This window comes from Nannobrachium achirus (assembly GCF_963921795.1).
Source record: "Nannobrachium achirus genome assembly, chromosome: 5".
In the NCBI taxonomy this organism is placed as follows: domain Eukaryota; kingdom Metazoa; phylum Chordata; class Actinopteri; order Myctophiformes; family Myctophidae; genus Nannobrachium; species Nannobrachium achirus.
Window position 1 is genome coordinate 25,841,428 of NC_137814.1, and position 13,543 is coordinate 25,854,970.

At 42.1% G+C, this 13,543-nt stretch overlaps 1 protein-coding gene across 2 annotated transcripts in view; it reads right to left on the reverse strand.

Moving 5' to 3' along the window:
* lig1 (ligase I, DNA, ATP-dependent) overlaps nucleotides 1–13,543 on the reverse strand; it is a 109,114-nt gene that overhangs the window by 68,241 nt on the left and 27,330 nt on the right. For both annotated transcript variants that reach the window (XM_080725354.1, XM_080725353.1), the window contains exons 9-11: nucleotides 9,072–9,128; nucleotides 6,320–6,378; nucleotides 3,265–3,378 (exon numbers count right to left, since the gene is read on the reverse strand). In XM_080725354.1, the coding sequence (XP_080581480.1) occupies nucleotides 3,265–3,378; nucleotides 6,320–6,378; nucleotides 9,072–9,128 (230 nt within the window). The remainder of the gene's footprint in view (nucleotides 1–3,264; nucleotides 3,379–6,319; nucleotides 6,379–9,071; nucleotides 9,129–13,543) is intronic.

Here is a 13,543-nt window from a genome sequence, read left to right on the forward strand (position 1 = left end):
CACTCACTCACTCACTCACTAGTCACTACCACTGACGAGATATGACAGATTTATTTATTTATTTATTTTAATTAAAAATCTCGACGGTGCGCATCTACTCTAAAATAACCGGATCTGATTTGAGCTGGAAACAGTAGGTAGGCGGGATCCCATGTTAAATTTGGCAGGAAAACACCCATTTCTGTTTTCCTGATCCTGCATAGCATCTGCAGTATAAACAAGCCTGTAGCCCAGGGGTCTTCAACGTTTTCAGGCCGGGGACCCCCAAACTGATGGGGAGATGGAGCAGGGACCCCCTACCACCTCGTAGGGTGGGGGGGTCGGGGCTACGACATATTTTTTATTTTAAACATGTTCAAGTTACAGCGAGCAGGGTGGGCCGTACCACAACCATTTCTAAACATACTACTTATTAACTGAGAACAAATGTCAATACTATCTACAATATGTCAATTGCATAGTAATCATGTATTCAAGCTATTCAAAATGGATAGAATCATGATTTATTTTTTAAATAAATGTGGAAAAAGGCAAAAAAAAAAAACATTTTTTGAAATCTTTTTTTTTTTTTAAGCAATAATTTCGCGGACCCCCTGCAGTACCTCCGCGGACCCCCTAGGGGTCGCGGACCCCCTGTTGAAGACCCCTGCGTGTAGCCTGTATCTCTGGATGGTTTGATGGATTCACGTGAGGTCCTTTGTCATCGGCGCTGTGGTGTGCGTGTGGATCGTGCACGTTCTACTGGATCTTACTTGAGATGGATATGCTGTGACTACTTTTAAAAAGGTAAGACAAACTAAAAAAACACTGTTTCTACTCTTTTCTTAACTACTTTTTATATATATTTTTTATATTTTATTATTACCATTATTATTACTACTCTGAATGTTTAAAAAGGAAATGATACACTGTTAAACAAGACTTTTTTTTCAAATATGTGTATACATTTTTTGTGGTCATGTTACATGTCTTGTGGCTTGTATGTGTCGGAACAATAACAAACTGTCAAAGAGAAAAACAAAAAAGTGTGGTAGGGAACGGCCAAAGTCGAAAAAATATCTTTGTAGTAAATGAGTTAAAACATGTTGATATGTTGGTTTGGGATATTGGATGCAGATATCTGCATCTAAACCAAAACCAACAGAACGCCTTACCCACAGTAAACACAATTACAGGCAAACAGACAGCTGGCAAAATAGAGCCTCACTGAAAGAGCATTTTCCAAATCCCTTCTTCGACCCCTAAACTAGACAAAACCGTCTGCGTGACACGTGGAAGAAAGTCTTCCTTAAAGCCAGGTGAATAGAAATGTGTAGTTTACACTTGTTAATCGTAGAGCTCATGCGAGACAGAGTCAGTGACTTGCACAGGCTAAACTACGCCCTGACCAAAAAGTACAATAGCGGGGCAACCTTCCCTCCTGGCTTTAAGTTGTACAGAGGAGGATTATTTTCGCGGTGAGGCCAATGATCCAAAACACACATCAAAGCTTTGCCGTGGATTATTTGAAGTCCGAGGAAGAAGCGAGGAAGGAGTTATACGGCTTTTGCTCCACAGCCGGACCGAGCCTCAAAGCTATTGAACATTTGAAAAGGTGAGACATATTGCAACATCACAGGACAGCCTCTGAGATGATGCTCCCATAGAAGTGCTGGAAAATTGCGTATTTGGAAACTTTTGCACTAACTCAGAGACCTCTGGCACCCAGAGAGAATGTGTGCTGTGAACTTCAGATAGTTGTCTGTGAGTCTGTATGAATTATTATGGCCAATACGGAGGATCCCCGACGTCAGCGCAAATCAGCGCACAGCGAGAGAGAGACAAAGAGAGAGAAGGAAGATGGGAGGGAGGGAGGGAGAGAAGGAGCAGTATAGGGAGAGGGAGGTGTAGAGAGAGAGGGACGGAGAGAGGGAGGGACAGAAGGAGAGGGAGGGAGGGAAGAATCCGGCCAATGATGGGTGCCGAAACGTGACCCGCCAATCAAGACGTCACTTGTCACCACAATAACCCTGGTAACGCAAGGCTGATTATTATCGATAGCGTTTTCTACTTGTATAAACTATACCGGTACTTAAGACGGTGGATATACACCAAAAAGTTTGAAATTGTGACTTTGTTAACTCTTATTGTGCCGATCCCGAACTAGTTCGGCTTTATTTGGACCTTATTAACGTTCGGGGTGCCGATCCCGAACTAGTCCGGCTTTTAAAAAAAAGAGGCCTTACCGAAGCACCTTACCGTCGCGCCGCCGATATTTCCCATCCACTCCAATGCAATCCAGGATCTTTAGAGCTCATTTTCTCTGTTCCAAGCATATCCATGAGGTGTGCAAGGTTTAATCATGGCTAAATCGCAGAAAATAGGGCTTCTAAAATGCTTGGTAGCCAATAGCTAACTTCAAGCTAACTTCATTCTGTTCCAGGTCATGCACAAAGGAAAGTGTTCTGGCGCGTCATGGCTGCGCACGGCTTGTGCATGTACCAGCGTATATCTATGGTGATTTCTGTGGCCATTGGGCGCCCCTAGTGGTGAAAAGCTGGCACAGAATGTGTTAATAGTAGCAAAATGTTTTACTTGCAGTAAAAGGAGGCAAATAAACTAAAACTAAAAATGATTGATGGAAAACAAACAGCTCTTTGAAAGACCGTTTCTTCTGGACCCCACTGTACCATCATGCACCTGTGTTTTTTTGCATTTGTGCCTATGTGTGCATCTGCATGTTATGTGTCAGGAGTGTCCAGGTGTGTGTGTGTGTGTGTGTGTGTGTGTGTGTGTGTGTGTGTGTGTGTGCGTGCGTGCGTGCGTGCGTGCGTGCGTGCGTGCGTGCGTGCGTGCGTGCGTGCACGCTTTCAGTTATTTATATGGACAGATGAATCAATTTAATGTTAACATTATGTTATCACTCAACAGACCAACAGACCTACACGTGAATATTACAGGGTATCTGCACATTTCTTAAAGTGACAATTTAAGGACTTTAAAGACCTTTTTAGTACCTCTGGTCAAACATTGGTAAAATTGTCAAATATTAGAGGCAGAAATTGTGAAAATAGCAGATCTACATGCTCACAACGCCTCGTGTTGCGAGGGGTTGTGAGCATGTAGATCGGCTATTTTCACAATGGAACAGATTTGAGTCAAACTAATGTTATGTGTCAAGAGTGTCCAGGCGTGTGTGTGTGTGTGTGTGTATGTGTGTGTGTGTGTGTGTGTGTGTGTTTTATGTTTTCAGAGTTATTTATATGAACAGATGACTCAATTTACCCGTTGCCTGGGCAACTGCTCTCATCAGCACCGTCTCCCCCACGCCCAGCTCCATCCCCAGGTAGGCTGGTCCCAGCTGGTTCAGACACAGGTACACACAGCACAGCAGGTCATCTGCACGCACGCACACACACACACACACACACGCACACGCACACGCGCGCGCACACACACACACACACACAATGTATCACCATTAATCTGGGCATGTCATTACAGGTGAAAATAAATGACAGATCTACAAGCTCACAATTTTTCATCAAGTAATGCAGGCAGGCACACAGCAGGTGAGGCAGCTGTGCCTGCAAGTGGCACAGGCACAGATGTTTGTATTATTAAAGGAGTAGTTCACCCCCAAAATGACTTTTTTTCTATTGATTAGTCACGCCATGGAGACTGGAGTTCAATAACATTTATTATCGTAAATGTACCCCCATTGTTTCTGGATGGGGACCCTAATGGATGGCCCTGAATGGGGACCCAAATGCATTTGGGTCAGAATCAATGGGGGTAAATTTAGGGTCAAGGGTCAAGTAATCCAGGGCCATTTATTTGGGTCCCATTGATTCAGAATCAATGGGGGTAAATTTACCATGATACATTTTCTGTCTTGCAAAAATGTGACAAATACAAAAAAGTATTATTGAACTCAAGACTCCATGGGGTGAGTAATCAATAGAAAAAAAAAGGCATTTTGGGGGCGAACCACTCCTTTAACAAACACATGAAATGTACATGTACAAACACACACACACACACACACACTTGTTTTTATAACTATACTTGTACACACACAGGTTTGTATTACTATACTTGTGAGGACATAAACATTTTAATAGTGATTTTATGAATGCCTTCTTTTTATTGACATTTTTAACCATAAGGCGCTGCGACACGTTGTGAGCTTGTAGGAGTACGACACCAGCGTGCAACTAAATGTAAAACCAGGCATAACTCTACCTCTGATCCCCTAAACCTAACATCTAAATGTCTTAATCCTAAACCAAACCTGAATATTTTTCCACTCATGAATGGATGTCTCTTCAAACCATAAATAAATTCTCCTCGCGTCTATTTCCCATTATTACACGGCTTGGTTGAATGCTTGATTCTGATTGGTCATTCTCTGAATTCAGCTGTGTGTTATTTCTTGACAATGACGGCTCCGTCTATAACATAATCAATGGCTTAGAGCACCTGAATTTTAAGCTGTATGCAACATAACAGCAATGTAAACAAACACAATCTGTCATTTACAACAAAACATTGCTCTCAAGAATGTTTTTGAAAACATTTGAAGCAAGCAAATACACATACTGTAGCAATAACCGAAAATGGATTCTATTTGATCTGATCACTTCCTTGTTTTCCGAGACGACAGTGTTGCGCTGAGCGGACGGCCAGTGCAACACTTATGGAATACTTTACCGTAAGCACTTCGTTTTGATGTTACTTTTGCATCAATTTATTAATATTAAAGGAGCTATAGTCAACTTTTTCATTGTAGGGCCGACACTTTGTTTACATCCTAGTCTATAGATTAGAATGTAAACAAAGTGTTGGTCTGACAATGGCCAAAATTATTATTTTATCATTATTTTACACTTTATGTGGTCATTTTTGAATAGAAACACATATATGAAGCTTATCTTTTTATAAAATATTTTCTAAACATTATTTTTATTTTAGCATCCGTTTTTCAAGAAAAAGTTGACTATAGCTCCTTTAAGTGTTGAGTAGACGTGTTTTAAGCAGGATAATGAATGTATGGCCAGCCGGTCATTATTGATAAATAAAACCCGTCAGGGTGATTATTGGCACGACACACACACCATCATGATTTTGTTTCATCTGCAAGCTGGCCTCCATCATCATCATCATCATCATCATCATCATCATCATCCTCCTCCTTCAGTGATAAAAAGGGATGATGGGCTGGGCTTGCACCCAGCTGGCTGTGATGGTGCATCGTTACGGGGATACACACCAAATACAACGTAGTGATGGTGGTGCAGCACGGTCCCATGCGTTACAGCAGTGGTTCTCGACCTATGGGTCGGGACCCCCAGGGGGTCCCCACATTATTTTGGGAGTCCCCAGATGTTTAGCTTGACACATAAGGCTGAGAACCAATGAGTTACGGGGACACACACACCATACTGTATACCAGTGGTTCTCAACCTGTGGGTCGGGACCCCCAGAAGGATCCCCAAATTATTTTGGGGGGGGTCCCCAGATGTTTAGCTAAATGTTAACATTGTTTTCTCACTCAGCAGTAAACAAACCAACATACAGTATAATTGTATAGAAGGTATCTAAAGTGACAATTTAAGGACTTTAAAGACCTTTTTAGTACCTCTGGTCAAACATTAGTCAAATTGTCAAATATAAGAGGCAGAAATTGTGAAAATAGCAGATCTACATGCTCACAACGCCTCGCAATGCGAGGCGTTGTGAGCATGTAGATCGGCTATTTTCACAATGGTATAGATCGAGTCAAACTAAATGTAGTGCCAACTCCTACAATTCCAAGTGCTTGTGTAGGGTGAGAGGTCCCCAGTTAACACATTCCCCGCCATTTAACAATACCTTCGTACTCTCCCCTGCCTCTGTCTCCATAGACTTCCATGTAATTCATAGTGCACGGATCATGCAAACCCATGCCTAGATAATGCACCACGTGTCTGCACATTGCTCACAGCTTTCAAACAAAAAAATCCGAATGGAAATCCGTTCAGGCATTCATGAGATAGCAGCCATTATGTTTTCCTAAAATGTAAACAAAGATGGCTGCCATGTTTGAAAGATGGGGTTGCTATGGGGGTTAAACATGCAATTTCGCGATTGCTATCATGCCTACTAAAGTTTTTGGGGTCCAAATTTTTTTTTGAAAAAAAAGTTTTTTTGATTTTTTTTTCTTTTCTTTTTTTCTTTCTCGGGATTATCGGGCCTGGCGGGGAAAGACATTGAAATAATCTCGGGACTATCGGGCCTGGCATGCAATGAGTTAAAATATGATTATTTTGGGGGTCCCCAGTTAAAATAAAACATTTACCTGGAGAAAGTACCAGCACGGAGCGGAGCAGGTTGGACAGCGTCTCGATGTTCCTGAGCCTGGGGGTGAAATGACAGTTTAGTTTGAGAACTACTGAGAAGAGGAAGAAGGGGAAGGGGGTTGTTAAAGACATCCCCCCCTGTTACACCAGGACGGATGGCTGTGGGGCTGTTAAAGACATCCCCCCTGTTACACCAGGACGGAGGGCTGTGGGGCTGTTAAAGACATCCCCCCCTGTTACACCAGGACGGAGGGCTGTGGGGCTGTTAAAGACATCCCCCCTGTTACACCAGGACGGAGGGCTGTGGGGCTGTTAAAGACATCCCCCCTGTTACACCAGGACGGAGGGCTGTGGGGCTGTTAAAGACATCCCCCCCTGTTACACCAGGACGGAGGGCTGTGGGGCTGTTAAAGACATCCCCCCTGTTACACCAGGACGGAGGGCTGTGGGGCTGTTAAAGACATCCCCCCTGTTACACCAGGACGGAGGGCTGTGGGGCTGTTAAAGACATCCCCCCTGTTACACCAGGACGGAGGGCTGTGGGGCTGTTAAAGACATCCCCCCCTGTTACACCAGGACGGAGGGCTGTGGGGCTGTTAAAGACATCCCCCCTGTTACACCAGGACGGAGGGCTGTGGGGTTGTTAAAGACATCCCCCCTGTTACACCAGGACGGAGGGCTGTGGGGTTGTTAAAGACATCCCCCCTGTTACACCAGGACGGAGGGCTGTGGGGTTGTTAAAGACATCCCCCCTGTTACACCAGGACGGAGGGCTGTGGGGCTGTTAAAGACATCCCCCCTGTTACACCAGGACGGAGGGCTGTGGGGCTGTTAAAGACATCCCCCCTGTTACACCAGGACGGAGGGCTGTGGGGCTGTTAAAGACATCCCCCCTGTTACACCAGGACGGAGGGCTGTGGGGCTGTGGGCTTGGAGAGTGAAATTGAGTCTCTGGAGACTCCTACTGTATGACAGGTGTGTGTGTGTGTGTGTGTGTGTGTGTGTGTGTGTGTGTGTGTGTGTGTGTGTGTGTGTGTGCGCGTGTGCGTGTGTGTGTGAGTGTGTGTGTGTGTTGGGGGGGGGGGGGGGGGGGGAATTCCCTACACATCAAGCTGGGGAGGATTTTTTTGGGGGGTCCACAGATGATTAGTTTAATGTGAAACATTGTTTTCTCACTCAACTGCAAACAAGCCAACATATACGTGCAGTATACACAAAAAGTGACAATTGAAGGACTTTTAAATACTACTATGTCAGTTCTATTGATCCCAGGAACACAATCGATTGATTGATTGATAAAATAAATACCAGTAAGACTCCCTAATCGGGAGATAAGCGACCGTCAGGTCGCAGCGTGATTTTAGGCCAAAATGTGTAGGAGCAGTGTCCAAAAATGTGTTTGAAAAAATCGGCCTGATGGTGGCGCTATATGGGACAGATCCATGTTGATGACATGAGTGTAGACATACTGTGTAGCGATTTGCGTGATTTTAGGGCAAAATCTGTAGGAGTAGTGTCCCAAAATGTGTTTTAAAAAATCGGCCTGAAGGTGTCGCTAAATGGGACAGATCCATGTTGATGACATAAGTGTAGAGCAAGTGTGTACCGATTTGCGTGATTTTAGGGTAAAATTTGTAGGAGCAGTGTCCAAAAATGTGTATGAAAAAAGCCTGATGGTGGCGCTATATGGGACAGATCCATGTTGATGAGATGAGTGTAGACATACTGTGTACCGATTTGCGTGATTTTAGGGCAAAAATTGTAGGAACAGTGTCAAAAAATGTGTTTTGCAAGAATCGGCCTCATGGTGGCGCTAGAAGAGGGGCATGTGAGAATTGATTGGCAGGCAAGGAGTGTGTGTGCAATATTTGGCATGATCGCGGCAACGGTTGCGGAGATATGAGCAGGGCAAAAGTGTGACGTGTGACGTGTGACGTGTGACTGACGGACTGACGGAAGGACAGCCGGTGGAGGTTTTGATAGTAAATGCGACCTGACGGTCGCAACAATGCTCTGGAAATGTTGCATTGAAGGAACGCTTTCGATATTCGATATTTTCAAGTGGGCCTTGATCCAGAAAAGGTTGAGAACCACTGTCATATACAGTACAGTATATACTACAGGGTTAGCATATTGTGTGTGTGTGTGTACCTGTGTGTGTGTACAATATCTGTAAAGTAGACAATCGCGTCTGAAAGTTTGTCAATAACCACAGACATGACTTTCCCTGCCCTTTGTTTATGTTGTTCCATCACTCATTGTGTCTGTGTGAAATATATAATATAGACTCTCTTACTTCTTCTTTTCACCCAAACAGCACATCTCTCATTTTGTGAGGAACCTTTTAGATATATCTCCAGAGAACACCTGGGAGGTGAATATACCTATCGGACATGGTTTCCATGACCGATGCAGCTTGAAGCAAACTGTACACATCGTTGCCTGTCGGGCAGGAACCTCTCATCTCCATAGTTTGACTTTTTGTTTCTCCTTTCGTCACTGTCAGGGAGAAACCTCGTATCTCCAAGTTTCAAATGTTTTATTTTTTTTCTTCCGTAAATTAAAGCCCTACAACATCATACAAAATGGTCGCACAAAAGTAGTGAAAATAGCAGATCTACAGGCACACGTTGTGTGCTTGTAGATCGTCTATTTTCACTTTTTAAATCTTTTTTAAATAATAACCCAAAAAAAACTGTTTTGGACATACCGACAGAGAAAATAAGTATAGAGAGAGAGGAGAGAACTCACCTGCCAGAATCCTCCTCTATCTTCTCAAAGGTACGAGCTACAGCCAGGTACGGCACTCTGTGGACAGAGAGAGGCCATTATATTACAAGATAGCATGGTAAATAAATACATTTTCAGGCAGTGTTAACTTCGCTGACTAAAAACTATGACGAAAATGTTTCATTAACTACCTTTTTTCACTCAAAACTAAACAAAAACAAAGCAACTAAAAAACTAAGCTATGATGGAGAAGAGATCCAGTAGAACTAAAAGAAAATTAAGTTTTGTTGTCAAAATCAACACTGGTATACAGTCAACTGTATACACAATACAAAGTCAAGTTCCTGGAATATGTGTGTACATTCCTAAAAGACATTTTATAGTGAGATGAGGTGTCTTTATTACCATCAAATAAATGCCAACACTCATTTTGAGAGACGGAAGTCAAGTCATATATATTGGAACGTGTGTTTTTACGACTTGACTTTAGTGTAATGCATCAGTCCTGCTGGTAATAAAGGCAACAACCTCCCCGAGTCAATGTGGCCGTATTCAGACACTAAATCTATATTTCCAATTTATGTCATTCATCTTAAGTTATTCATACTTATGTGGTCCCACCCATCTTTCTTCTGCATTCCTCGAGTCTGATTTATACTTGGTAGTGCCGCACAAAATATTAAACATTACCTATTTTGGCCGTTCACGGTACATTTATTTTGATTACCGTTACCAATCATCGTCAGTCATTTCTTGCCCAGTGTAACGTTTGTTTAAAAAGCCTAAAAGGCAAACAGAAATACCCAAAACACAATTCAAATCGTTAAATCACTATTATTTGTATGACGACAGAGTAACAAAGTGCTGACGCCACTCCGTTATCCCCAGGATCACGGAGATATTTCCCCCCATTTCTAAACCCTATAATTTTTTTACAATATAAACATACAGTATAAACAATTTTGTGTGAGATTCTTAGATTCCGTGACAAGAGTTAACCATATGTGTTAATATTTAGTTCCTTGATGAAACAACTGAGAACTGTCAACACTGTTCTCTACAGAAAGGATAGATCCAGAGCAACACAACGTGGTGGGAGTGCCGTGATCAGTTGGGCAATGGGACATGTAGTCTTTAGGTAACGTTTAACCCTGCAAGGCCCGAATTAATTTCTACTGGCCCAAAAAAATTAAAAAAAAATCAGATGGTGTTGTAGGAGTCCTAATCACAGGAAAATGTAATGTTAAAAAATTAATAATGTTTTTGTAAGGTTTTATAGCCATAAATCATAAATCATGCTCTAATTTGCATTTTGGGGATATTTTTCAAAATAATAAAATATGTACATGTTCTAGACATTCTAATGATCACGAAAAACAATATTACAGGCATTTATTTATGTTTTAGTGAGGAATAGCTTCAGAAGCTGAGAATTGTAGTCAGTTGATGCACCATAATATCCCTGAGTAAAATAGCCTATTGTATTTTCATTGAGTAAAATAGCCTATTGTATTTTCATTGAGTAAAATAGCCTATTGTATTTTCATTGATTGAATACTGTATTAGTCAAAAGCAGCACTGCGGTGCAGTAAAACATTTAGGATAAAAGGTTAAAAACAAACAAGTCCTTGGGACTTGTTTCCATTGTGGTCTTATGTACTACTGAATTAATCAACAGAGCATAGAATATTAACACATTGATACATGTCAACAACAAATAGCTATATTTACAGAGGAGAAAAGGGAAAAACAGCGGCAGTGTCAGATCCCTCATTTTAGTCTGGGAATTAATATCTAACTCCACTTACAGTTTACTGACAGATGCCTACTGTGACTACATCCACATTAAGGTGGCATTTTCCCCATGATGTTTCATGTTTGCGACAGTGTGTGCCAAATAGGGATGGGACGATTGAAGAAATTGTGATTTTATCACGATAATCAAAATCCATTATCCTGGGGCGGAACATTTGCCAGATCTACAAGCTCACAACGCGTCACAACGTGACGCGTTGTGAGCTTGTAGATCGGCTGTTTTTTGGCAAAGACATTTGATAGAAAGTGAAAAAAAAGACTCAAGTACGTATATTATAAGTACATTTTACATAGAGGGTTTAAGTGGCACCGGATATGCAGCTCGGTAAATAAAAGGTGAATTGATCCCAGTGCATGACGGAGGTAGCCTGACTGCAAGCGTCAGACTCTATCACACACTTCGCACTACCAACAGGGGGTGGTGTTGTGCAGTCTGGTTTATTAACCAGGCTATGACGGAGGACGATATCACGATAAATTAAATCTCCACGATACGATTATTGTGAGTGTTTTTTTATCACAATAAATAAACGATAATATCGCGTATCGTCCCATCCCTAGTGGAAAATCGCTCTGTGACCGTCAAGACTTATTTGCTCTATTAATCGTCAAGTGAAATGTCAGGGTCGTGACTGACAGCCTAGAGCACGCAACTGAAGTATGACTCAGGCGTTATTTGGAGAGATGATGCCGTGATAGAAGCAAAAATGCTGGCTGGCTGGCATTATTACTGGCATTGACTTGATGTCATCTGAACAACAGTCCTGACGCCAGTGCTAAATCACACCCATCTGGTGCCACCAGTCAAAGTCAAAAAGGAAACCGTTTATTTCCCTAATTGTATTCCGAGTCCATAATAACAACTCGGTTCCGGCGGGATGCACTGCACTTCTCAGCGATTTAGTGAACAAACTCTGTTACTGCACTGCTGGCTTTGAAACGTCACTCTGTTACTGCACTGCTGGCTTTGAAACGTCTATTCAGATATCCCACACGCAGGTTTGCTGCAAAGAAAAACGCTTGTTCCGAATTAAATTAACCTGTCAAATATTGCCAGATTTAATTATATTTCACAAGTGGAAAAAACGGATACTGTGGATTAAACGACACAACAATAATGCTGTGCGTGCGTCTCTAGACTGCTGGTTCTCACAGTGGGGTGCATGGGGGACAACCCCCGGGGGGTCCTTCAAGGGGTTTTCGAGGGGTCCCCCAGCTAAATTATTGATAATTATGCGCCAAATGGATTTTAACGATTCCGGTTTATAAACGATTACCTCTAAATGGTCAGGTTCCTTGACGGTTCCCTTTTAGGATTCCTGTCTGGCAAAAACCAGCCAACTCCATTTTTCTGGTTTTTGATTTATTTTCATAAATCAATGCTATTGAACACCCTTTACATCTCTGCGTTGGTTAAAAAAAACACTGAACCAATTAAAAGTAGTGAAAAGCGTCACTTCGGCCAAATCCTCTTAACTCCACTTGAGCTGGATATTTTTTTAATTTCCTTAGCTAGCGTTAGCTGGTAACTGCCCGACAGCAGCAGAGATATATCATAATTTTGAGCAATTTCTGATGAACAACAAATACAGTATCTGTACACCCCCAGAGTGTTGGGGTCCGTGGCCATGGTCTGTTTGGCACCATGGAGGGGGGACTTGGCCCCTTAGGTGACACAGGTGAAATGTTAAACTGCCGACGATACGGAGGGGGGGCCACGGACCGGGAGGTAGCACCTAAACCAAACCTTAACCCTAACCTCAGTCAAACTAAGGCGGGTGAATATCTAACCCTCCGCGATGCTCTGGTCCCGCCGCAGGTGAATACAGGGTTCCCACATATTTTTACCAATGAATTTCCAAAACTTTTCCAGAATATTTAACCCAATTTCCAAGACTATATTATAACAAAAATTCCGCTCAATAACAAGTCGCTTACTCCTATACGCAATGCCTAAAGACAGGTAGTGTATGCCAGTGGTTCTCAACCTTTTCAGGCCGTGACCTCAGAAATAATCATATTTTAACTGGGGACCCCGGCACCCTGTCCCTGTCGAGCACTAAGTTGAGGAATTTTGTATAACACGGTTCTATTGTGAAAATAGCCGATCTACATGCTCACTGTGAGCATGTATTTTCACAATTTCTGCCTCTAATATTTGACAATTTGGCCAATGTTTAATTTGTCATTTCAGAGGTATTAACAAAATCAATAACCAAAGACAATGCATAGCTATTTTTTCCAGGACCTTCCAGGACCCTTGATCGATTCCAAAACTTTACCAGTACTGGAAAAATATTTTTCTAATTCTAATTTCAAAATATTTCCAAGGAATTTCATGACCGTGGGAACCCTGTGAATATCTAACCCTCCGGGTGCCGCAGGACGAGCTGGAGAGCTGGGTTCTTACCAGTGTTAATTTTGTCGACTAAGACTAAGACTAAAAGATTTTGATATTTTGTCGATAAGACTAGACTAGACTAAAACAGTTTCAAAAGACTAAGACTAAGACTGTTATTTGTGTTATTCAAAAGACTAAGACTAAATCTAAGTCTAAGACTAATGGCTGCAAAAATTTACATTGGTATGTAACTGCAATGAAATTAAAGCCAAATACATATTTTATGTATGGTTTATTTTGACCAAGTAACAGGCAGTAGAAGACAATGACTTATTCA